The sequence below is a fragment of the Oncorhynchus tshawytscha genome, linkage group LG03, assembly GCF_018296145.1.
Source record: "Oncorhynchus tshawytscha isolate Ot180627B linkage group LG03, Otsh_v2.0, whole genome shotgun sequence".
Lineage (NCBI taxonomy): Eukaryota > Metazoa > Chordata > Actinopteri > Salmoniformes > Salmonidae > Oncorhynchus > Oncorhynchus tshawytscha.
In genome coordinates this window covers 55,795,623-55,821,835 of record NC_056431.1, presented here as the reverse complement: position 1 = coordinate 55,821,835, position 26,213 = coordinate 55,795,623, and the positions used below count along the sequence as shown (strand labels likewise).

At 42.5% G+C, this 26,213-nt stretch overlaps 1 protein-coding gene across 3 annotated transcripts in view; it reads left to right on the top strand.

The window, feature by feature from the left end:
• The window catches only part of LOC112224306 (zinc finger protein 385B), a 135,565-nt gene that overhangs the window by 51,509 nt on the left and 57,843 nt on the right, over positions 1–26,213 (top strand). The window contains exon 1 of one of the 3 annotated variants that reach the window (XM_042319696.1): positions 9,819–10,038. The exons of the other annotated variants lie outside the window; for them this stretch is intronic. Within the exon in view, the coding sequence (XP_042175630.1) occupies positions 10,008–10,038 (31 nt within the window). The 5' untranslated portion in view covers positions 9,819–10,007. Of the gene's footprint in view, positions 1–9,818; positions 10,039–26,213 lie in introns of those variants that run through there. 3 annotated transcript variants of the gene reach the window in all.

Here is a 26,213-nt window from a genome sequence, read left to right as displayed (position 1 = left end):
TTTTGGTGAATTTTGTCCCATTCCTCTTGACAGAGCTGGTGTAACTGAGTCAGGTTTCTAGGCCTCCTTGCTCGCACACGCTTTTTCAGTTCTGCCCACAAATTTTCTATGGGATTGAGGTCAGGGCTTTGTGATGGCCACTCCAATACCTTGACTTTGTTGTCCTTAAGCCATTTTACCACAACTTTTGAAGTATGCTTGGGGTCATTGTCCATTTAGAAGACCCATTTGCGACCAAGCTTTAACTTTAACTTCCTGACTGATGTCTTGAGATGTTTCAATATATCCACATAATTTTCCTTCCTCATGATGCCGTCTGTTTTGTAAAGTGCTCCAGTCCCTCCTGCAGAAAGCACCCCCACAACATGATGCTGCCACCCCGTGCTTCACGGTTGGGATGGTATTCTTCGGCTTGCAAGCCTCCCCCTTTTTCCTCCAAACATAATGATGGCCATTATGGCCAAACAGTTCTAATTTCGTTTCATCAGACCAGGGGACATTTCTCCAAAAAGTACGATCTTTGTCCCCATGTGCAGTTGCAAACTGTAGTCTGGCTTTCTTATGGCGGTTTTGGAGCAGTGGCTTCTTCCTTGCTGAGTGGCCTTTCAGGTTATGTCGATATAGGACTCGTTTTACTGTGGATATAGATACTTTTGTACCTGTTTCCTCCAGCATCTTCACAAGGTACTTTGCTGTTGTTCTGGGATTGATTTACACTTTTCGCACCAAAGTACGTTCATCTCTAGGAGACAGAACACGTCTCCTTCCTGAGCTGTATGACGGCTGCGTGGTCCCATGGTGTTTATACTTGCGTACTATTGTTTGTACAGATGAATGTGGTACCTTCAGGCATTTGGAAATTAGTCCCAAGGATGAACCAGACTTGTGGAGGTCTGCAATTTTTTTTCTGATGGCTTGGCTAAGTTCTGTTGATTTTCCCATGATGTCAAGCAAAGAGGCATTGAGTTTGAAGGTAGGTCTTGAAATACATCCACAGGTACACCTCCAATTGACTCAAAGAAGAAGCTTTTAAAGCCATGACATCATTTTCTGGAATTTTCCAAGCTGTTTAAAGGCACAGTCAACTTAGTGTATTTAAACTTCTGACCCACTGGAATTGTGATACAGTGAATTATAAGTGAAATAATCTGTCTGTAAACAATTGTTGGACAAATTTTTTTGTGTCATGCACAAAGTAGATGTCCTTACCGACTTGCCAAAACTATAGTTTGTTATCAAGACATTTGTGGAGTGATTGAAAAACAAATTTTAATGACTCCAACCTAAGTGTATGTGAACTTCCCACTTCAACTGTTGTACCTGTCTTGACTGCATCAAACCGAGAAAACTAGTTGGCTTAGATAGTTAGCTAAGTTAGCTAACCAGCTAGCTAGGCTAATTGAGTCGGCATGTGGTTTCTTCCTGTCCTACAATTAGAAATAACTCCTCCTCCATTCAGGTTATTACATAGCAGCCTACCTGTTGGCTCTTGTTCGTTGTAGCATATACTTTTCATTTAACTTTTAATTCCATAATGTTTTACTTTTGATTTGCCCGACAACAATAAACATGCTACACGCGCCACTCTGCATAGGCTATTCTCGTTGAGCAGTGGCGAACATACTGTTAACTTTTTATCCACAGTTCTCTGTCCGTCGCCATTGTAATCAACTGTGATGTGATGCCAAAATGTTCCCAAACTGGAGAAGTAAACGATGATGGAATATCCTCCAATTATGGTTTATCGATCTCACCACTCACCATCTACAAAGTTCCCAGCTGCGCCTCACAAAATGATAGTTTGAAATCCGCCAGTTGAGATTAGAATTTTGATTACAATGTGCGCATAGGCTGTAGTTTTTCAACGGAATAGCCTGTAATGTTTTTTCAGCTCAGATTAACTCATGAGGCAATGGCATACAACGCAGCGTAGGCATAGTCTACAGGCCTAGTATTAGTATTATATATATGTATTAATTTGGGTTCACAGTGCGGATTGAACCGAGGTCACCATACTGAACTGTTTGGTATGACAACGTGTACTGTTATAGCCCTAGGGATATAGATATTTCACTGTACAAACTAGAGATTGCTGCTGTGAGGTGTTATTTGTTTATTTAAAAGCTATATATTTTTTTATTTTTTTTATTTACATATTTTCTTTGCCAAGAGTTTGAAGGAAGCATTATTGATTTGTCCCCATGATTTGGGTAGACAGACAGACCACCTGCATCAGATGGAGAGAGAGCTACAGTATTACATTTGGACTGGGGGGAATAAATGGAGGTCTTCAACATTTGACATGGGAGGAAGGTAGGATAGAAAGACCACCCATATCAGATGGAGACGGAGCTGTCACTTTTGGACTGGAGGATGGATGGAGACAGATCAGGACAGAATGTGTGTCTCACTATCCCCTTAGTACTGTGGGTGAGTCTGGTCTGTAGTTTATGGGGACATTGACTAGGGATGAGTGGAGACTGATCAGGATAGGATGTCTGTATCCCTCACTGTCCCTCTGGAGCCCTCAGTGCTGTAGGTGGGTGACGCCAGCCCAGCATTTGTTTGTTTTATGGTTATGGGGACATTAGTTTGACATCGGGGGTGAAAGGGAGTGAGTAGTGCTCCCCTCTCCATAGAGGACAACTGGCAGCGTATGGGCCAGGGAGGCAGGGCAGCAGGAAGGGAGCTAGAGGCCGCAGATGGGAAGTGATGGCTCCCTTTGTCAGCCTGAGCAGGACAGATTGATGTTAAACGAGCCACATAGCTCCACATTATGTCCATGCAGGGCATGGTTATAGGTTGCATTCCAAAGGGCACCCTATTCCCTTTATAGTGCACTTCTTTTGACTAGGGCCCATAGGGTTCTGGTCAAAAGTAGTACACTAAATAGGGAATAGGGTACCATTTGAGCCATAGGCATTGTCAGCATTTGGGACAGGGATAACTTCCCTTCATGTGCTTCTTCAACCCTGAGCCCTGCTGTCATTCCGTCCATCTCTCAAATTCAAGAGATTACAGTACAGTTCAGTGATCCCTAAAGAATGGCAGCACAAATCTAAGTCTAACTGGATTTATTTAGGATTCTTACAGTTTCTCAAAGTCTTCTTGCTTCCAAGTGTTTATTTGGAGGTCATTATGATACAGTGTCACTGTCCTGCCTATCTACAGTATTGTTGATGATGCAGGGTCACTGTCCTGCCTATCTACAGTATTGTTGATGATGCAGGGTCACTGTCCTGTCTATCTACAGTATTGTTGATGATGCAGGGTCACTGTCCTGTCTATCTACAGTATTGTTGATGATGCAGGGTCACTGTCCTGTCTATCTACAGTATTGTTGATGATGCAGGGTCACTGTCCTGTCTATCTACAGTATTGTTGATGATGCAGGGTCACTGTCCTGTCTATCTACAGTATTGTTGATGATGCAGGGTCACTGTCCTGTCTATCTATATTGTTGATGATGCTCACTGTCCTGCCTATCTACAGTATTGTTGATGATGCAGGGTCACTGTCCTGCCTATCTACAGTATTGTTGATGATGCAGGGTCACTGCCTGCCTATCTACAGTATTGTTGATGATGCAGGGTCACTGTCCTGCTGTATTGTTGATGATGCAGGGTCACTGTCCTGCCTATCTAGTATTGCTCACTTTGCCTATCTACAGAATGATGAGGGTCACTGTCCTGCCTATCTACAGTATTGTTGATGATGCAGGGTCACTGTCCTGCCTATCTACAATATTGTTGCTGGTGATGAACTCTGCTGGTGAGTTTGTATTGACAGGCTTTTGTTGAAGGACAGGTCCAGTAGTCAGGATGACAATGTGTAATGGATGACAATATATTTCACATTGTATGTCCATATAAATCCCTTAATATTTAGATTGAAGATTGAATCCAAAGGAACTTGTAATGTAGGAATACATATAAAAACCTTGTCAAATCAGAGAGATTGTATGTCCCTCTCTCTCCACTACCCCCAGCCGTCTCAATGTCATCATGTTGTTGGAGTTGGTGTTTGTGTGTGTGTGCGTGTGCATGTGCATGTGCATGCACGTGTGTTTGTCTTTTTGAGTGTATTGTATTACGAGTCAGGCTTGATGCTGCAGGAAATTGCAGCAGGATTAAGCAGTTGTGCTTCACCTGACACTGGTGATCATCCCAATCAACAGCTGGCGACAGGCTCGGATGGCCATCACCATGACAAATGCCAATACTCCCTCTGGTAATGTGAGCAGACCCAGCCCAGAAGGAAAATGAGCTCTCTCACACACAGTCAGGCAGTCACCTGCCAAAGATTGAGATGAGAAGCTTGTTGTCCAATGAGCAACTAAACCCCTCAGATTCAAAACATGAGAATTGTCAGGGTTAGAGCAAGTGTTAGACAGGGCTGAGGGAAGGGAGAGACAGGGAGACAAAGAGAGAAGTGTTAGACAGGGCTGGAGGACAGAGAGATAAGTGTTAAACAGGGCTGAAGGAAGGAGAGAGATAAGGAGAGAGAAGTGTTAGACAGGGCTGAAGGAGGGAGAGAGAATGAGAGAGAAGTGTTAGACAGGGCTGAGGGAGAGAGAGAGATGTGTTAGACAGGGCTGAGGGAGAGAGAGAGATGTGTTAGACAGGGCTGAGGGGGAGAGAGAGAAGTGTTAGTCAGGGCTGAAGGAAGGAGAGAGAGAAGGAGAGAGAAGTGTTAGACAGGGCTGGAGGAAAGAGAGATACATGTTAAACAGGGCTGAAGGAAGGAGAGAGAAGTGTTAGACAGGGCTGAAGGAAGGAGAGAGAGAAGGAGAGAGAAGTGTTAGACAGGGCTGGAGGAAAGAGAGATACATGTTAAACAGGGCTGAAGGAAGGAGAGAGAAGTGTTAGACAGGGCTGAAGGAAGGAGAGAGAGAAGGAGAGAGAAGTGTTAGACAGGGCTGAAGGAAGGAGAGAGAAGTGTTAGACAGGGCTGAAGGAAGGAGAGAGAGAAGGAGAGAGAAGTGTTTGACAGGGCTGAAGGAGGGAGAGAGAAGGAGAGAGAAGTGTTAGACGGCTGAAGGAAGGGGAAAGAGAAGAGAGAAGGAGAGAGAAGTGTTTGACAGGGCTGAAGGAGGGAGAGAGAAGGAGAGAAGTGTTAGACGGCTGAAGGAGGGGGAAAGAGAAGAGAGAAGGAGAGAGAAGTGTTTGACAGGGCTGAAGGAGGGAGAGAGAGAGAAGGAGAGAAGTGTTAGATGGCTGAAGGAAGGGGAAAGAGAAGAGAGAAGGAGAGAGAAGTGTTTGACAGGGCTGAAGGAAGGAGAGGGAAGGAGGGAGACGTGTTAGACGGCTGAAGGAAGGGGAGAGAATTGTTAGACAGGGCTGAAGGAAGGGGAGAGAAGTGTTAGACAGGGCTGAAGGAAGGAGAGAGAAGTGTTAGACAGGGCTGAAGGAAGGGGAGAAAAGTGTTAGACAGGGCTGAAGGAAGGAGAGAGAAGTGTTAGACAGGGCTGAAGGAAGGGGAGAGAAGTGTTAGACAGGGCTGAAGGAAGGGGAGAGAAGTGTTAGACAGGACTGAAGGAAGGAGAGAGATGTGTTAGACAGGGCTGAAGGAAGGGGAGAGAATGAAAGATCTATGAAAAGAGTAAAGAGCAGTCAAATTAAGGAATATTAAATTGAGCGCAGACAGACAGACAGGCAAACAGACGGTCTACATTCCTGTGTGTTTTTCTCTCTAACATGTGGAAGAAGTTTGTGAGGGCCAACTCTTGGAGAAGAGGCTGAGTCTGGAGCTCTGCTGTCTTATTGAGGTGTGGAGATTGAACACAGCCATCAGTAGTGCAATGTGGTTCACATCTCACATCAACACACTGTTAAGAAGGTTCATTTATTCGCTTAGTGGCTGGCTAATATGCAATCTAGTCCTTCAATAAATGATAAAAGGATTGGTGTAGACTAGGGTCCTGTGCTAATGTGGTTGGAGAGATGCCGTTATACTGTATAGTAAAATACCTTGACTATGAAATGCGGCTAGGGTTTTATTATGTAAAACCTTTTTATGTAAAGCATTCTAAAAGTCCTTTATACCCTTAAGTGAAATGCTTGACTGAATAAACCTACATGCAGTGCAATGCGTGATTGTTGTGTAACCCCTTTCAAGAGGATTTATGATTTATGATGATTTATGATGCCATTCGTGCTGACTGACCAAATATATAACCTGTAAAGCTGTTATACTCTTCCTATTGACAGATAGACATTTAAATGCATTTGTCTTAAGTACTTACTGAAGTACTGTATGTGTTTCTACATCCTAGGGAAATGGGTGAGGCAGATAGAGGCTCTGTCTCAAATGGTGCCCTATACCCTTTATAGTACACTACTTTTGACCATAGGCTCTGGTCAAAAGCAGTGCATTATAATAGGGTGCCATTTGGGATGCGGAAGAGATTTCACACAGTAGTCAGACAATACTGTTAGCCTGTTATCGTGATACTGTTGACTCTTGGGGCAGTGTGGCTTTTTCCTCCCTCTGTTTAATCTCACGTCAGCTATATTTTAATCAGTTCCAAATTGCCTCTAAACTCTGTCATGCGTGACTGGCTTTAATTTGTAAACATGGAGAGTGCGTCCAAAATGACACCCTACTGTATTCCCTATGTAGTGCACTACTTTTGACCAGGGCTCATAGGACTATCGTCACAAATAGTGCACTTCATATGTCAGCCTACAAGGTATTAAAAACCTCTTAAGGACGAGACCCTTTTTTTCAATTTTCGCCTGAAATGACATGCCTAAATCTAACTGCCTGTAGCTCAGGACCTGAAACAAGGATATGCATATTATTGATACCATTTGAAAGGAAACACTGAAGTTTGTGAAAATGTGAAATTAATGTTGGAGAATATATCACATAACACACAAGTACATTAGTGTCTAGTTTGAGAAACAGACGCCTCACAAGTTCTCAACTGGCAGCTTCATTAAATAGTACCCACAAAACACCAGTCTCAACAATAACAGTGAAGAGGTGACTCTGGGATGCTGGCCTTTCTAGGGAGAGTTCCTCTGTCCAGTGCCTGTGTTCTTTTGCCCATCTTAATCTTTTCTTTTTATTGGCCAGTCTGAGATATGGCTTTTTCTTTGCAACTCTGCAACTGCAACGCTGCTGGGTTTTTCACCCTCAACAGTTTCCTGTGTGTATCAAGAATGGTCCACCACTACCCAAAACACATCCGGGGGGGGGTTGCAACTCAATATTAGGAAGGTGTTCCTACTGTTTGGTATACTGCACAATGCTGCACAATGACAACTGAGTTAAACAAAGTGAAGTCCCCTCACTCACTCAGCTAGTGTTAAATTAACTTCAACAACTTCAGTTATGTCTACAAGGTGAAACATATTTTCCGTGGGAGTGTGCTTTTTAACCTTTTACTGCGGTGGGCAAAATCAGAGTCACACTGAGTGTGTGTTGCTAGTCTTAAACAAATCTACTTTGAAACAAAATTATACACCTCATACACATGGTTAGGGGCTTAAAAAGAAGGAGACATCAGAAATGGAATGTAAGACACCATGTCAGACAGTGTGCCAACGCCAGGAAGCATACATTTTATAGTCAGTTGGAAGGAATCCCGAGATATATTTATATTTCCACGCTTAGCTTTGCATCTTGTTGTAAAGGGAGAAAGGTTAAGGCAATGTTCCCCATCGGTGCATCTAGAGATCTAGTGTGTGTGTGTGTGTGTGTGTGTGTGTGTGTGTGTGTGTGTGTGTGTGTGTGTGTGTGTGTGTGTGTGTGTGTGTGTGTGTGTGTGTACTGTGTGTACTGCTGTGGGCTAAATCAGAGTCACACTGAGTGTGTGTTGCTAGTCTGTAACCAAAGAAGTGGACAAGCTTGAGCTGCTGAGTAGCAGCATGCAGGCGACACTGTCCCCAGAACATCAATCATGTCAACAGGTTGTGGGGAATGGCAGTAATAACCCATAATGACCTTTACCGAGACATGAGAACACACTGGGCTAAACAGACCTGGGTTCTTATAGTATTCAAAATCATTTTAAATACTTTACCTGTGCTTGATTGATCTTTCCTGGCTTAATGGACCCAATGCAATTGTCTGAAAAGTGCAAAATGTTGGCCTTCTGGCAATCGAGGCAGGCTTGAGCAAACGTACAAAGTATTTGAAAGATTTTGAATAGTATTTGAACCCATTTATGTGGGCTGGGCAACAAACCCACCATGGTGAGCAATATTTGGACTGATCAGGAGTCTACTACTGGCAGCATATCAGTGAATTGCCATTCTCTGAATTGCCTCTGGGGAAATAGACAGAAATATTGTTTGTGATGAGAGAGAAATCGACACCATTGTTGTTGGCGGAGTAACTACAGTTCAACTCTTCCACGAATCCTTGGCCAGCACAGGATAGTGAGTGTCTGAAAGGGAAGACATCCAGAGTGATCAGTCAGGGAATTTGATCAATCAAGCCTACAGTAAGTCAAAGGGCTTTTAAACACTTCACCAGTCTAAGTGTGTTTGATAATGTTATTTTGTGTGCTTCAGCATTCTGCTATTTTTGGTGGAGTGTCCTCTTTCTCCTTCTCTTGTGCCCTGTCCTTACTTCTAGTGTTCCAACCTCTACTGTCTGCTTTAGTGACTGATGGTAAGGCTAAGCCCAGGCCTGACTCTTGGAAACCAACCGCTTTCTCTCTCCTCATTCTAAGCTCTAGGCTTTACACACCATGTGCTGCTGTTGTATTCTTGGATGTTGCTGGTCTTGTATTTCTCACGAGCCAGGAGTGTTTTGTCAGGTAACACAATCTTAATTGCAGTTTAATTTTAGGAAACACAGCACAGCTGTGAGTACAGAAAACCTGCACAAATGTGTTGCCTCCCTTCGCCCTTCCTCACCCTCCATCCCTTTCCTTTCCTTCCTCCCCTCACTCTCCTTCCCTCTCTTCCTCCCAGGGCTCTTCAGTGATTTTAAGTAATTTAAGTGTTCTCTTTGTAAGTGTTCCCTTGAGATACAATATAATGTAGTCACCACAGTGGATGCGTGTTTTTCACCCTGACTTAACTGAGGAGGCTACGTTATTAAGGGGGGCTACCTCACATTTCAACACAGCTGATGACATGGTATCATGTTACAATCTCTCAGTGTGTGAAGTTCAAATGTGTAGTTAAGTTTCCCTCTGTCCTATGGACCGCTCCATGTGAACTGAGCTCAGACAAGGTGTCTGATCTCTCTCTTGTTTCTGTCTCTCTCTCCCCCTCCATCTTCTCTCCTCATCTCTTCCATCCTTTCCCTCTGTCCCTCATTCCCCCCTCTCTTTCGCTCTCCCTCCTTTTCTCCGTCTCTTTCTTTCTCCCTCCTTATCCACCCTCTCTTTCTCTCTCCCTCCTTTTTACCCTCTCTTTCTCTCCCTCCTTTCCCCCCTCTCTTTCTATCTCTTTGGTGGTGATCACTAGCTGCCTCCTGACAAACCCATGAATCACTGGGGGCTGATTCCTTCTGCCTGAATCCTGAATCGCAGCCAGCAGAGGCAGACTTGTAAAACTGATTGATTCAGACCGCCTGGACTGGGGGAGCCCATCCTGATGAGATGAGGAGGATTTGATCGGCTCGATTGAGGCTTGGTGTTTTTCGTGGTTTCCTCACTCAGAATGAGTGGTAGCCTGACCTAGATTTGTGGCTGTTTGTGACCGTGCCACTGCTCGGTTTGGGTCGACAGGCGTTGTGGGGGTTGCAGCTGCCTCTATTTTTCTCATTCTCTCTCTGCTGCTCTCTGTGGCACCTCCACTCAGCTCCCACCAGGCAGGGATCTCTCTCTCTCTCTTTTCATGTTACACACAACACATCCCTCCCTTCCTCCCTCCACCGCCATCCCTTCTTCCGTCATCACTCGCTCTGTCACTCCTTCATCAGTCTGCCGTCAGTCAGTCAGCAGCAGATCAGATCACCAGGAGGACAGGTCTACTCAGAGCTTTTACAGTACTGAGGGATTATTTCTCCACTTAGCTGTCTATAGTCCAGGAGATCGACTTTACATGCTACATGGTTCAGTTATCATGTTTCTGGGTGAGTAGTAGGGCATATTTGGTGATTGTTAACCCTTTTTAGCAGCCTGCTATTTACAAGGTAGCTACTAAGAAATGACTTGTTAAAGCAGTATTTTAAATCTATAAAATAAAGTTTTACCAAGGATGTAGCGGCAGAGTGTGTGTGTGTGTGTGTGTGTGTGTGTGTGTGTGTGTGTGTGTGTGTGTGTGTGTGTGTGTGTGTGTGTGTGTGTGTGTATGTGTGTTTCTGAGTATCAGGTGCATCTCAATAAAGTTAGTACTGGCTAGAACCCTGTACGGGGGTTGACTCGACGGGAAGGAGAGAGAAGATTTTTTTTTTTCTCCTTCATTTCATCTGCTTCGTTTGCTTGCTCTGTGGGAAAAGGAAATGTGAACATATTTGAGTGCTTTTAATGTAACAATCTTATCGTCTCTGTGTCCTTTTAGCAAAGTTAGGCCTACGTCTAATCCGAGGTGGCATTCTCTATCAAAACAGAAATACAGCCTAAATCCATTTCATTGCTGTTGCTGCCATGAAGGGAATTGAACAAAGTACTTAAACTCCCCTCTGTTCCTTGGTTGGATGTGGGTGTGAGTTGTGACATTCTATTAAACAGTTCACATGACAGTGTGGCATCATACTGCTAAAAGGCATAAAGGCATTTGAAGGGCCGTTGGTCATTGGGTGGTGTGACATTTCAGACGTAAAGCCTCTGTGGCTCAGTGGCTGTGAAGTGTAGTGTGTATAGCAAGCTGCTTTCTCTAACCCCCCTATTGATGTGAGTATACTAATAGCCCATCCTCACAGCACTCTCTCTGAGGAGTTATAAGTTATATAATGAAATGATCATTTTGCAGCGTATCTGAAATAGAGGCTGAACTTGAGGGGAAAGCACATTTCGAGAGGAAATGAGGAGGGCTGGCTTAACGTTCCATCAGGCTTCTCCTGAGACCAGTTTCCCTCAGCTCAGCTGTTTATGTTTTTATTGATATTTTTATTTAACCTTTATTTAAAAAGGGGAAACCCTTTGAGACCATGGTCTCATTTACAAGGTTACCCTGGAGCAATAAATCAACGTGATCAGTCTCAATACAACACTATCAAATTACAATTACACATTAAAACTAATCAAATTGAAAAGCGACAAATAAAATTACACACAAATAAAAACTTAAATCAAAACAAGTGCAGTTCTCCTTCACCCGATTCCTCATCAAAGTCCCGAACTGACCCTTTGAGACAAGAGTCAAGGCTCAACGTGGCCTGCAGGTCTTTCCATGCGCTAGGGGCACAATAACTAAAAGCAATCTTCCCAAACTTTGTGGAGACCCACAGAACCTCTATAACCAGCCAGTCTTGAGAGTGAGTCTGATGGTGGTTGGATTTCAAATTAAGCTGTGAAGCTGTGAAGGGAGCTCTGTTCTGAGGGAGCTATCTCTCTCTCTCTCTCTCTCTCTCCATTTCTCTCTCTATCCCGTTCTCTCTCTCTCTAGTCTGATGTGGTGTTGTTGCCAACCCTCAGCAGGGAATTAGATAAGGCGTGAAAATATGGCGAGATAAACTGGGCTGGCACTCTTCAGCGGGAAGAACAGACTTTAGACAGACTAAACATGTACGCCTACTTCTGTCAGTGAATGTTCTTTTCTGGAAAGTGGCTTTTTGTGAAATAATTCCCCCAGCGTTGACATTGTGTGCCTGATTAGAAACATTAAATAATGAACATTGCTCATATAAAACAATGTTGTAAGGTTGGGGATAGCAGAAATCTGAATTTAGCAGCTCTGTGTAGAATATACCTTCGTACTCGAAATACTGTTTGTTGCACAACATTTTCTATGGAAGTAACAACAAAACCGCTAGCCATGACCTGGTGTGTGTTTCTGGTGTGTGTTGAGTACAATGGTGTTTGCAGCAGTGACGGTGAACCACAAAGCTCTGCAGCAATCAGAGGTCGCTGCCTGCCTCTACAGTCTTTAGCTCTAATCTGTTAACTCTAATTATACTGTAGCCTCTACAAACTGCTCCTCTGCTCCTGCTGGAACGACTTTGTAATTACAGTACAGGGGTTTATAATGACACCAATTCTGGCAACAGTAACTATGATCATCTACAGGCCTCTTCTGTGTTGACCTCTGGCAATAATGGCTGATGCTTTATCGTTCATATAAGGTCTGCATAATACACACATAACTACATTCAACACTATATAATACTGTATATCATATTACTTGTATTGTATCCCTATGTTATTATATGCTTTTTAGCAGACAATTTTATCCCAAGCGACTCACAATCATGCATACATACATTTTAGTATGGGTGGCCCCAGCAGGAATCGAACCCATGAACATTGGCATTGCACGAGCCATGCTCTACCAACTGTGCCAGACAAGGCCACATTTTTAATACCTCACAACCCATTTGTACCGCAATGAACTAAACCAAATATGTGAGAGATCACTGAAAACTAGATAACAATCCTCTAGACAGACTTTGCGATCTATATTATTACATCCACTATGGAATTTACCAGCGGGCTGAATGATAATGTCCATTAGGGTTGATAAAGTAATAGCAGCAGTAAGTACATTTGGAGGACGCTGAGGCACAGCCACTTAATGCATAAAGCCCACACACTGGGAGACTGTGGAGAATGATGTGCCTGGGTATGTCTCAAATCCTATTCCCTATATAGTGCATAGGGCTCTGGTTGAAAGTAGTGCACTATATAGGGAATAGGTTGCCATTTTGGAGGTAGGCCCTGCCTCCAACGGCTCTAAAAGCATCTTGTAAAATAAAATCTGGTGCCGACTGTTGTCTGCCGGAGCGCTTTTATAGGAGCTGGAGGGTTTGTAGATATTCGTGCCACGGGAAGTGTTTCAGCAAACATGAGTATTTATTTGACAAACAATAGTAGGACTCAAGTATGGGGCTATATGGAGCTACGGAGAGGCTAGAGAAACTGGTTTCTGCTCCTTAGAGGATGAGGGAAGAATAATGCTTTACAGTTGCAGTGTGTGTCAGTTAAAGAAGAAGAGTTGTATTTTAGATAGCGTGGGAGGGGGTTATCTGGAGGCTCCCCCTTCCTTCTGTTCCTAAATCTCCATGGAAACGGTAGAGCTAAAACAACAATAATTTGCACATCAAGGGACAAAGTATTATGATATGAATTGATTGATTACAGCTAACACGCGGGTGTGTGTGCTGAGAAGGAATTGGACACCACTATTGTAACGCCGCTCTTTCTCAGAGGAAAAGCATACCTTGATTACACAAGCCACATTCACATACAGCTTCATTGTAAAACAATATACAGTGCATTTAATGAATACACTCTCAGAAAATTGACTGGGGTACAGTACAGGCGCTCTAATTTGTTTGGACATGTAGGGATCATGTACAGATGCCATACAGTATTACACAACGAAATGTTAAGTGTTACTGTATTACAAAGTCATTGGCAGTATTAGATAAACCACAAAGATAACAATAAGAGGCTGCTCGTCTTTTAACTCTCAGGATTCTCATGTTTATATTTCAAATCAAATCAAATGTTATTTGTCACAAGCGCCGAATACCGTGAAATGCTTACTGACAACCCCTTAACCAACAATGCAGTTAAGAATTTTTTTTACTAAATAAACTAAAGTAAAAAATAAAAGAGCAACAATAAAATAACAATAACGAGGCTTTATACAGTGGGTACCGGTACTGAGTCAATGTGCCAGGGTACAGGTTAGTCGAGGTAATTGAGGTAATATGTACATGTAGGTAGGGATAAAGTGACTATGCATAGATAATAAACAGAGTTGCAGCAGCGTAAAAAAAGGGGGGGTCAATGCAAATAGTTTGGGTAGCCATTTGATTTGGTGTTCAGGAGTCTTATGGCTTGGGGGTAGAAGCTGTTCAGAAGCCTTTTGGACCTAGACATGGCGCTCCGGTACCGCTTGCTGTGCGGTAGCAGAGAGAACAGTCTATGACTAGGGTGGTTGGAGTCAGACCATTTTTTAGGGCCGTCCTCTGACACCGCCTGGTATATAGGTCATGGATGGCAGGAAGCTTGGCCCCAGTGATCTATTGGGCCGTATGCACTACCCTCTGTAGTGCCTTGCGGTCGGAGGCCGAGCAGTTGCCATACCAGGTGGTGATGCAACCAGTCAGAATACTCTCGATGGTGCAGCTGTAGAACTTATTGAGGATCTGAGGACTCATGCCAAATCTTTTCAGTCTCCTGAGGCGGAATAGGCATTCTCGTGCCCTCTTCACGACCGTCTCCCAAATCGCAACCTATTCTCTATATTTAGACCCGATATATTCTCTATAGGCCTTGGTCAAAAGTAGTGCACTACATAGGGAATAGGGTGTCATTTGGGAGTAACATGTTTGTCAGGTTTTATTCCTAGAGCTGTTGACAATGCTGCATGTCAGACCTGCTCCCCGCTGTGAACCAGAGAAAGGAGGGTTTGATGCTGTTGTTACTGTGTTACAGTGCTTTGAAGAGCAGATGGTGTCGGTTTAATAAGCAACTGGATTGCATGTTCTTTCTTTTTTGGGGGGGCTCCCGAGTGGCGCAGGCACTGCATCTCAGTGCAAGAGGTGTCACTACAGTCCCTGGTTCGAATCCAGGCTGTATCACATCTAGCCGTGATTGAGAGTCCCATAGGGCGGCGCACAATTGGCCCAGCGTCACCCGGGTTTGTCCAGGGTAGGCCATCATTGTAAATAATATTTTTTCCTAGTTAAATTGCCTAGTTAAATAAAGGTTAAATTTAAAAATAATAATAATAATTTATATATCCCTATGTATGTGTTTCTTTTATATATCCCTATGTAGTTCTTTTATATACAGTATTCCTATGTATGTCTTTCTTTTATATACAGTATTCCTATGTATGTCTTTCTTTTATATACAGTATTCCTATGTATGTCTTTCTTTTATATACAGTATTCCTATGTATGTCTTTCTTTTATATACAGTATTCCTATGTATGTCTTTCTTTTATATACAGTATTCCTATGTATGTCTTTCTTTTATATACAGTATTCCTATGTATGTCTTTCTTTTATATACAGTATTCCTATGTACTGTATGTCCTTTCTTTTATGTTCTCCTTTATGTAAGTGAATGAATGGTGTGTGTTAATGTCATGTATGATAGTAAGTCATGTATGTGTGAGTCACACTATCACACACAGTTTGATATTGACTTGAGATCTTGTTTGAGCTTGGATATGACGTATCTTGTGTAGTTTTTTCCCCCAATTATATGTTGTTTAGCTCAGTGGGCTAACCTGGTATTGAATCCCACAGACAACCGGGTTCCATTAATAGTTCAGTCACTTGAGCACATTTTGTTACGTTATTATCTGACAATTATCTGATTATTTATCCATACATTCATACATTCCATGCCCTTTTTCAGTCATTTTCACATTAGAGATGTTAACATAGAGACCGGAGGGAAGTTGAGAGATTGAATGGTGCCATTTTTATTTTCTTGTCTCTGTTGCAACAACAACATCACATCTGACATATTGCGGTTATCTTCAATAGTTCAGGGGAATATCCCCACTCCGCAGGAAACCATAGCAATGCATCATGTTCTCTTTTTGCATTCACATTCCGATAGCGATCTAATAGCGGCTGCTAGTGGTTGCTCACCTCCTAGTGTCTTAGCACTAGTAGAGTTCACAGGTGCACAGAAAACATCATGGATTATTGAAAGGCTCTGGCTGCTGGTCTCACAGTCATTGTCCTTCCAGAAGGCCCATAACAACAGTGAAATCATCTCTGTGACTTCTTGGAAGAAAGCCCTCCTGTAGTTAAGGTTGGGAAGGGGTTCTGATTCCATTCCAGAATGTTTTGCAAACATTTAAACATTAGTATTTTGGCTCAGGTACTGTACATTCTGGAGTGGAGTACTCCACCACCTCCTCCTCCTCTTCCTCTGCCTCCTCCTCTCTCCCACACCAAATGCAGCAGGATTGAGTCACAACCCTTGTGAGTCACTCTACACACAGATATAGAAACAAAGATAGATTGGCCACCCACTCAGAGAGTGTGGTGAAAACAGAATAGGCCTAAGCATAACTGGTTGTGCAATAGGTGCTTAGTTCCCACTATTGTCCATAGACATAGGATGCGTCCCAAATGGCACCCTGCGTCCCAAATGGAACCCTATTCCCTATGTGGGCCCTTGTCATGAGTAGTGCACTATTTGAGAATGTGAATAGGGTGCCATTTGGGATGCAACCATATATCCACTCAACAAATGGCAGCTTGAGACCTCAATCCACCTCAGATACAATATGTAACATATGCCTACTCTACTCAGTACTGTATAGTACATGACAGAAATTTAGAGTAAACCTCTCTGAACCAGTTTTTTTCATGTTTAAAAAAAATCGAATGAAATCCTAATTCGCAGTATGCGGTTGTGATTCAGTCAGTGGCTCTCTTGTTCCTGTGGAGCCTATGAAAATCGAAATGCAAACGCACTAGTTTATCTTTAAAGAGCTGTACCTGTGGTTGCATGTGATTGACATTATGGTCAGAAATCACAAATTGCTCTCAGACTGTAGGATTCACCATGCCTATTTTAACAGATTAAGCCAGTGTGTGCGTGTGTGTGTGGTTATCTAGATTTTTCTTCACACTGCCAGCACTAGGGCAGAGAAACACACACATACACACACATATACACACATATTTACACACACACACACACACACACACACACACACACACACACACACACACACACACACACACACACACACACACACACACAGAGAACTCTCTTCATGTTGTGGTGCAATATAAGACCATTAATTTATTTTGTTCTGTAATTAAATTGTCCCTGTTCATCAGGTGATTTTCTTTAGAGAGAAAAAACACAATGTTTGCAAATAAATTGAGTTCAAAAGCACAAAGATCCAACTTGTTTTGCCTAACTCAGAGCACAAGGTATACTGACATGACTGGCTGACTTTCCCAAATCTGCATTTAAATTGAATTTGGTTTGTTATTAGATTTTCTTCCTGAAATGTTTGGTGCATGGCTGAACATGAATCAATGGTTGTGTCCCAAATGGCACCCATAGGGCTCTGGTCAAATGTAGTAAACTACATAGGAAATACAGTGCCATTTGGGATGCATAACTACTATGTCTGTCCTCTAGTCTGTCATAATAAATAGTTGGAACATTTCATAACCTTGTAATAATCACAGAGTTGCCCATACACGAGTGTCTAATATCTCGTTAGCCGGTTGGGAGGGGCAGGAATGGACAGCTGAAGTCTGAGTTCCAAAATGGCACCCTATTCACTATGTCGTGCCCTACTTTTGACCAGGGCCATTGCAGACCCAGCCGATGTCTTTTGTTACAGACCCAGACAGGGTGAGAATGTGCTGAGCATTATGTTCTTTATTTATGTGGATTAACTAAACTGTACTGTAACCTAAACCCTGATAATCGTTTTGCTATTTTAACCAGCATCCGAATTCACTCACACCATTTAATTATAGTCATTGTGTTCTGTTCTGTAGGTCAATTACAGTATGTTAAAATGTTAAACCAAATACTACTCTATCATAAATACATAATTCAACTTTTTGTATTGGGTGTAAAGAAGAAGGTCCTCCATGGACGTATTTAAAGTGTGAAATCCGTAATTTTCCATGGAAATGGAAAGACAAACCAGGTCTAGAATAGCACTGAATTAACTATTTATATTCTGTAACTCTAAATCTATTCCATGATAGAATAATCTAATATTAATGAGAAAAAAATATGAGAATTCACAAATACTTTTTTATTATCTCTTAGGGTGCATTCCAAATGGCACCCTATTCCCTACTGTACATAGTACACTGGTTTTGACCAGGGCTCATAGGGCTCTGATCAAAAGTAGTGCACTATATAGGTAATAGGGTGCCATTTGAGTGGGTAAATATCCTAACCAGAAGCCATGGAATACAGGCAACATCTGCACTGGGCTAAAGGCTAGAGTTGCCGCTTTCAAGGAGCGTAAATACTAAAGCTTATAGCAAATTCCGCTACGACCTCCGACGAGCCATCATACAGGCAAAGCATCACTACAGGACTAAGATCGAATCCTACTATGCCGACTCTGATGCTCGTAGGATGTGACAGGGTTTGCTAACTATCATGGATTACAAAGGAAACCCAGCCGCTAGCTGCCCAGTGAAATGAGCCTACCAGACGAGCTAAATGCCTTCTATTCTCGCTTCGAGGAAAGCAACACTGAAACACGGGGGCTCCTGAAGGGTTCCTGCTTAGTCCCCTCCTGTACTCCCTGTTCACCCACTACTGCGTGGCTGCGCATGACTCCAACACCATCATTATGTTTGCTGACGACACAACAGTGGTAGGCCTGATCACCGACAATGATGAGACAGCCTACTGGGAGGTGGTCAGAGACCTGGAAGTGTGGTGCCAGGACAACAACCTCTCCCTCAATGTCAGCAAGACAAAGGAGCTTATTGACTACAGGAAACAGAGGCCGAGCACGCCCCCACTCCGACAGGGCTGTAGGGTAGCAGGTTGAGAGCTTCGAGTTCCTCGCTGTTCACATCACTAAGGATCTATCATGGTCCACACCAGTGGTGGAAAAACTACCCAATTGTCATACTTGAAAGTAAAGATACCTTAATAGAAAATTACTCAAGTAAAAGTCACCCAGGAAAATACTACTTGACTAAAAGTATGAAAGTATTTAGTTTTAAATATACTTAAGTATCAAAAGTAAAAGTATAAATGACATAATTTACAAACAAAGCATGTGTCCTCCAGATCCGAGGCAGTAGGAATGACCAGGGATGTTCTCTTGATTAGTGAGTGAATTGGACCATTTTCATGTCCAGCTAAGCCTTCTTGATGTAACGACTACTTTTGGGTGTCAGGGAAAATATATGGAATAAAAATTACATTATTTTCTTTAGGAATGTAGTGAAGTAAAAGTAAAAGTTGTCAAAAATGTAAATAGTTAAGTAAAGTACAGATACCCCAAAAAACTACTGAAGTAGTACTTTAAAGTATTTTTACACACACACCAACACAGTCATGAAGAGGGCATGACAATGCCTCTTCCCCCTCAGGAAGCTGAAAAGATTTGGCATGAGCACTCAGATCCTCAAAAAGTTCTACAGCTTGGTATGGCAACTGCTTGGCATTCGACCGCAAGGCGCTTCAGTGCGTTTGGCCAAGTACATCACTAAGGTCGAGCTCCCTGCCATCCAGGACCTCTATACCAGGGGGTGTCAGAGGAAGGCCCAAAAATTGTCAAAGAATCCAGCCACCCAAGTCATAGACTGTTCTCTCTGGTACCGCAGAAAGAACAAAATAAATATTCCAAACATAGTCTGGGACAGGTGTGTGATGCATTAGATCCCAAATTAATACAACCCCTAGCATCCCAAAAACGTAACCGAAAGGTTGCTGGATCGAATCCCCGCGCTGACAAGGTAAAAATCTGTCGTTCTGCCCCTGAACAAGGCAGTTAACCCACTGTTCCCCAGTAGGCCGTCATTGTAAATAAGAATTATCAAAAGTGACTGCACCATTATCACAAGTGACTGCAAATGCTATTACGCATGTAATGCTTTTATGATAAAGGTGCATTTTTATGGGGAAAAATGATCTTCACCAAACTTGAAACTCAAGCGCTGCTTACGTATGTATGCCAGTTAGGCTCTACACCCCTTGTAAAGCGGATTATTGGGCCTAATTTGCCCACTTTAGTTGTGATACAACACTTATCAAAACATATAGGCCTATGGGCTAGGCTACATGAGGTGTGCGACTATGATTAGAAAAAGTCACGAAAAATACATCGTTTCTTGGCTTAAGCTGGGCATCATTCACAAGTAATATTGTCACCCATCAGACTATTCTTGATTTAATCTTGTCTTTTCATATACTAAATAATATATGTGTGAAATTTGTTTTGATTTAGAATGGACCATTATCATGCATCTGTTTCGAAACATGTCAGGGGGAAAAAACATGTGTTCTATGCACTTAAATAGCGAATGGAGGACGCTTTTCCTGTGGTTAATTTTCATGCCAGCCAGGTAGGCTATATTCTTGTGGTAAAGATAAGTAATGTGCTTAATATTTGCTTAAAGAAGCCTAATTACCGTAACTCAATGGTAACCGAAATTTGACTGTCTTTATGACTCGTGACTGCTGGTGTGGCGATAATACGGTCACCGCAACAGCCCTACCTCTGATCACACGCAAACAGTTTGTTGTATTCCTTCTCGCATCTACGCGTTCTCTTCCTCTCACCTTTTCTTTTCACTTGTGAATTTCAAGGCACAACACATCAGCTGTCTGTGACCAGGCAAAACATTTCCAAGCTAAGCCTTCATATCATAATCACTACACACAGCCTACATCGTTGTCACCATATTAGCTAAAGTAACGTTATAGTCAACATAGCTAATTGAACTAATGCGTTAGCAAACCAGCTACAATCATGCAGTACAGTGTATAGTCAGTAAGCAGTTAAGCAGTTACACCGGCAGGCCCTAGTGGAAATAAATGAGTCAAACCAAAAGCTTACCTTGACTTGGAAGAATTCCAGTGTTGGATAGTCATAGGCAGCTAGCTAACATAGCAGCCCTCTGTTTGAGCCGGATGTTTGAGAAGGCTAAACTAGCTAGCTGTATTTGCTACCTAAGTACAGTTAGGTATCTCTCTCTCAATTCAATTCAATTCAATTCAAGGGCTTTATTGGCATGGGAAACATGTGTTAACATTGCCAAAGCAAGTGAGGTAGACAACATACAAAGTGAATATATAAAGTGAAAAACAACAAAAATTAACAGTAAACATTACACATTACACTCTCTCTCCCTCTCGCTTGATCCTCCTTCATTTTTAAAGAAATTAATTTGTTAAAAAATGTTAATCTATTGTCTTTCTCTCTCTTTGAGTCGACTACTCATCACATTTTATGCACTGCAGTGCTAGCTAACTGTAGCTTATGCTTTCAGTACTAGATTCATTCTCTGGTCTTTTGATTGGGTGGACAACATGCCAGTTCATGCTGCAAGAGCTCTGATAGGTTGGGGGATGTCCTCCGGAGGTTGTCAATATTACTGTGTAAGTCTATGGTAGGTAGTGAGAACCATGACCCTCCTAGGTTTATTATTGAAGTCAGTGTGCCCAGAGGAGGATGGACGCTATCTGTCCTCCAGCTACACCATGGTGCTACACTACAGAGTGTTTTTGAGGCTACTGTAGACCATTGCAAAACAGTATGTTTTAATCAATTATTTGGTAGCGTAAATATATTTAGTATAGGATATTATTTTAATGTTTCAATATTTTTATGAAATTCACTAAGGAGTATGGTCCTCTCCTTCGTCCTCTGAGGAGCCTCCACTGGTACCCAGACACATACACACACTCAAAGCCAAAGCAATGACGTCTCCGAAATGGATCTGCTCAGTCCTTAACCTGTAGATGTTAATCATGTTGGAATAGCCACAAGCATCAATAGTTGCCCTGATCCACATCTAAGAGGTGTCATCACTAATTGGTCAATGTCTAGGGCTGTGGAGGGACTCGATGGTAAAGCCTCGAAAGAACACCTTTCACAACATAAAAACGTTTTTCTTTTCCCACTGAAAGAACACTCGATGGAACAGAGAATGAGAAGCATTTGGCTTTTTTACCACTATTGCAAGCCAGGGTGAGAGTGAGCCAACCAAGAAGATTATTGATAGGCAATGTCCCTTTCCCCATAAAATTCCCGTTACACACAACTGGTCCATAGGTTGTGCTTCCAAGATAGTGAATTCGAGTTGTGATTCAATCTCACTTGGCAAAGACAGATTCTTAGACAGATAATTTTCCCCATTGAGAAACAAACCCTCATGTCTTGGCCCTCGGCCTTGGCCCCATCTATGTCACCATCTGTGTGGGACTGTGTCACACATATACATGTTTTGCCCCTGGAGCCCTGACAACAGACAAACTCACTATTAAACACATTAACTGTTTATAAAAGGAATAGATGCCTGGGTCGACAGCCTTCCAATAATAGCTGTGTGTAGCTGTGTCCTGACCAGAGTAAAATAATGTTGCCCCAAGACACTGATTTAAGGTCAGATTTGATTTTCTACTCTAATGGTTAAGGTTAGGATTTGGGGAGGGCAAGCTGATTCTAGATCAGTGCCTAGTCGAAACTTCTATCCGAAGATGGCTGGCCATGAACCTTAGCTAAAGTGTAATACATGAGGACTGTAATCCTATGATTTTATTTTCCCTCCTTAGTGATATGATTTCACTGGCCGTGGAAAAACAACTGAAGGTTGAAAATGAATATGATACGCCTAACGGCTTGCAACCATAAAGGCACATTTCCCTTCTCACAATAGGATGAGATTAGATTCCTATTTATGTTCTCATATTACTATGATAATGCTATTCTTGTTTTGAACAATTCTAAGCTTATTTTTTTTGCCATAACATAAAAGCATTTTCATTTTATACTTACTTATATCCATATTTCAAATGGATCTGTGTAGTATTTTCTTGATATCAAATGCTAGAGGGTCTTATTGTTGAAGCCTAATTGAACATCTACGGTCTGCATAATGTATAATGATAAATAACCATTCATGTTTTCATCTTGTCTTTAATTTGCCAGAGTCACAGAGAATATGTGCTCCCAGCCGTGATAAGGAGGGTGGAGAGGATATGGGGTTGGGTAGCCTTTGGGAAAAGAGCAATTTCACAACACGCTCCATTTTATTTGGCATTGTCAACTGTAATCAGAGTGGAGTGGAGGAGAGCAGGGAGGGAGGAAGTGATGGCTAGTTTGTGAGGTGTGCCAAAAGTGCCCTTAATGCACCACAGGAGGGTCAAACCCTTCACTCCATCAGAGCAGAAAATGTCACAACTCTCATCTCTCAACCATCATGTAGTTTTTTCCTACTTGGAAGTTTTATGATGAGATCAGAGCTTTGAGTGTTACAACTCAAACACGTAACAAGTCTAAAAACCCCAAGTACCCCAATACAACAGGTATACATAACACAAGGGGGGTTTGCAAGGCGGCAGGCGAGGCGAGGCGGGGAAGGCGAGGCGAGGCGGCAAGGCGGGCGAGGCGAGGCGAGGCGAGGCCAGGCAAGGCAAGGCAAGGCAAGGCAATGAAAGACAGGATAGTGGGGTTGCTCTGAGACTCCCTCCTCCCTCCCAGGACCCAGACAAGAAGATGAAACAGACATGAAGCTTGGGTCAGGCTGATTTAAATACTGTATCTAACTCTCTTTCTGACTCTGACTGACTCCAGTTCTCTCTCCCTCTCTCTTTGACTCTCTCTTTCTCTCAATTTCAATTTAAGGGCATTGCAGGAAAGTGGGGTTGCTCTGAGACTCCCTCCTCTATGTTTTCTGTCTCACCCCCCGGGCCTGTGAAAAGAAATGTGTGTGGGGTTTTTTGGCCAATTTTAAACGTGCACTTGATGTTTGTGTACATTAATTTTATAATGTCGTATGTTTTTCCCCCAACTCCACTTTCTGTCAATTTGTATAGTAGGCCCTCATGCCAAATTGAGTCTAAAGATTTTTTGAAACCAACAAAGCATGAGAAGACTTGCCTTTGTCTTGTTTTGTTTGTCAGTTAGGGTTTGCAGGGTGAATACGTGGTCTGTCATAATGTAGTTTGGTAAAAAGCCAATTTGACTTTTGCTCACTACATTGCTTTCACTGAGGAAATGTAGGAGTCAGCTGTTAATGATAATGCAGAGGATTTTCCCAAGTATTTGTGGATTGGAGTAATCAGTCCCTGGTTCCAAATATTGGGGAATATGCCAGAGCTGAGGATGATGTTAAAGAGTTTATGTATAGCCATTTTTAATTTGTGGTTTGTATATTTTATAATGTCATTTAGGATACCATCAACCCCACAGGTCTTTTTGGGTTGGAGGGTTTGTATTTTGTCCTGTAGTTCATTCAGTCAATCAAAGTTATTTATAAAGCCTTCTTACATCAGCTGATGTCACAAAATGCTATACAGAAACCCAGCCTAAAACACCAAACAGCAAGCAATGCAGGTGTAGAAGCACGGTGGCTAGGAAAAACTCCCTAGAAAAGCCAAAACCTAGGAAGAAACCTAGAGAGGAAGCAGGCTATGGGGAGTGGCCAGTCCTCCTCTGGCTGTGCCAGGTGGAGATTATAACAGAACATGGCCAAGAGGTTCAAATGTTCATAGATGACCAGCAGGGTCAAATAATAATAATCATAGTGGTTGTCGAGGGTGCAACAGGTCAGCACCTCAGGAGTAAATGTCAGTTGGCTTTTCATAGCCGATCATTCAGAGTATCTCTGCCGCTCCTGCTGTCTCTAGAGAGTTGAAAACAGCAGGTCTGGGACAGGTAGCACGTCCGGTGAACAGGTCAGGGTTCCAGCCGCAGGCAGAAGAGTTGAAACTGGAGCAGCAGCACAGCCAGGTGGACTGGGGACAGCAAGGATTCATCAGGCCAGGTAGTTCATTAAATGTAATTGGAGAATCCAGTGGGTTCTTGTAGTCTTTATAAGTTGATTCTAACATTTGTATTTGATCATGTATATGTTTTTTCTGTTTGTTCTTTGTTCTATGCTATAGAGCTAAAAAATTGTAGAAGTGGTTTATCCGTACATCTCCATTTTGGATAGATAACTCTTCGTGCTGTTGTTTGTTTAGAGTATTCCATATTTCCCAGAAGTGGTTAGATTCTATGGATTCTTCATTTACATTGAGTTGATTTCTGACGTGCTGTTTCTTCTATTTCCGTAGTGTATTTCTGTATTGTTTTAGTGATTCACCGTAGTGAAGGCATAGACTCGTGTTTTCTGGTTCTCTATGTTTTTGTTTGGACAGGTTTCTCAATTTCTTTCTTAGGTTTTTGCATTCTTCATCAAACCATTTGTCAATCTTTTACATTTATTTAGGTTGTATGCTTGACATTTTTAGATTTGATAGAGAAGCTGAAAGGTCAAATGTTTAGATTTTCTACTTCTAAGTTTACAACTTCACTATTACAGTGAAACATTTTGTCCAGGAAATTGTCTAGAAGGGATTGAATTTGTTGTTGCCTAATAGTTTTTTTTGGTAGATATCCACACTACTTTCCTTCCATCTATAGCATTTCTTAATATTTTTTAGTTCCTTTCACATTGAGGCCTCATGATTGAGCATAGCTCTGTTCAAGTAGAGTGTGATTTTGCTGTGATCTGATAGGGGTGTCAGTGGACTGACTGTGAACACTCTAAGAGACTCTGGGTTGAGGTCAGTGATAAAGTAGTCTTAAGTACTACTGCCAAGAGATAAGCTATAGGTGTACCTACCATAGGAGTCCCCTCGAAGCCTACCATTGACTATGTACATACCCAGTGTCCGACAGAGCTACAGGAGTTGTGACCCATTTGTGTTGGTTATGTTGTCGTAGCTGTGTCATGGGGGGCATATCGGGAAGGGAATGCTGTCACCTCCAGGTAGGTGTTTGTCCCCCTGTGTGTTGAGGGTGTCAGGTTCTTGTCCAGTCTTGGCATTTAGGTCGCCACAGACTATTACATGTCCCAGGGCCTGGAAATCGTTGATCTCACCCTCTAGCGGGGAGAAGCTGTCATCGTTAAAGTATGGGGATTCTAATAGGGGGAAATAGGTCGCACACATGAGGACATTTTTCTCTGTTGAGATAATTTCCTTATTATTTCTAGCCAGATGTAAAATGTTCCTTTTTTGTCAAATTTAAGAGAGTTGGTTAGGTGTGCTCTTTACCAAATTAGCAGTTGTGCTGGTCTGTTTTGTGGGTTTGTTCTGTCTGGATTGTGTGTACTAGCTCTCTGAGCTCCACCATGTCTCTCTCCAGCTCTGTGAATGTATCCCTCTCAGTGATGGAGGAGCAGTGCAGTTGTGGACCTGGGTGTGTTCAGTGCTGGGGGGGTGACTATCCTCATCTGCAGGACAGTTTGAAGAGGTGTGATCAGACTCACTCAGGGTGGGGGAGTCATCACAGAGAAAGAGCTTTTCCTGCTGTACTCTCTCTCTCTTTGATCCCGTAAAGGTCCTGCTGGAACTGCATGAGGAGGCCCTGCACCATTACTGTACCAGACTTGTACACGTTGACAGAGGTTGTTTCAATTTCCTCAATGTCTAGTATTCTGAGTTTCCACCC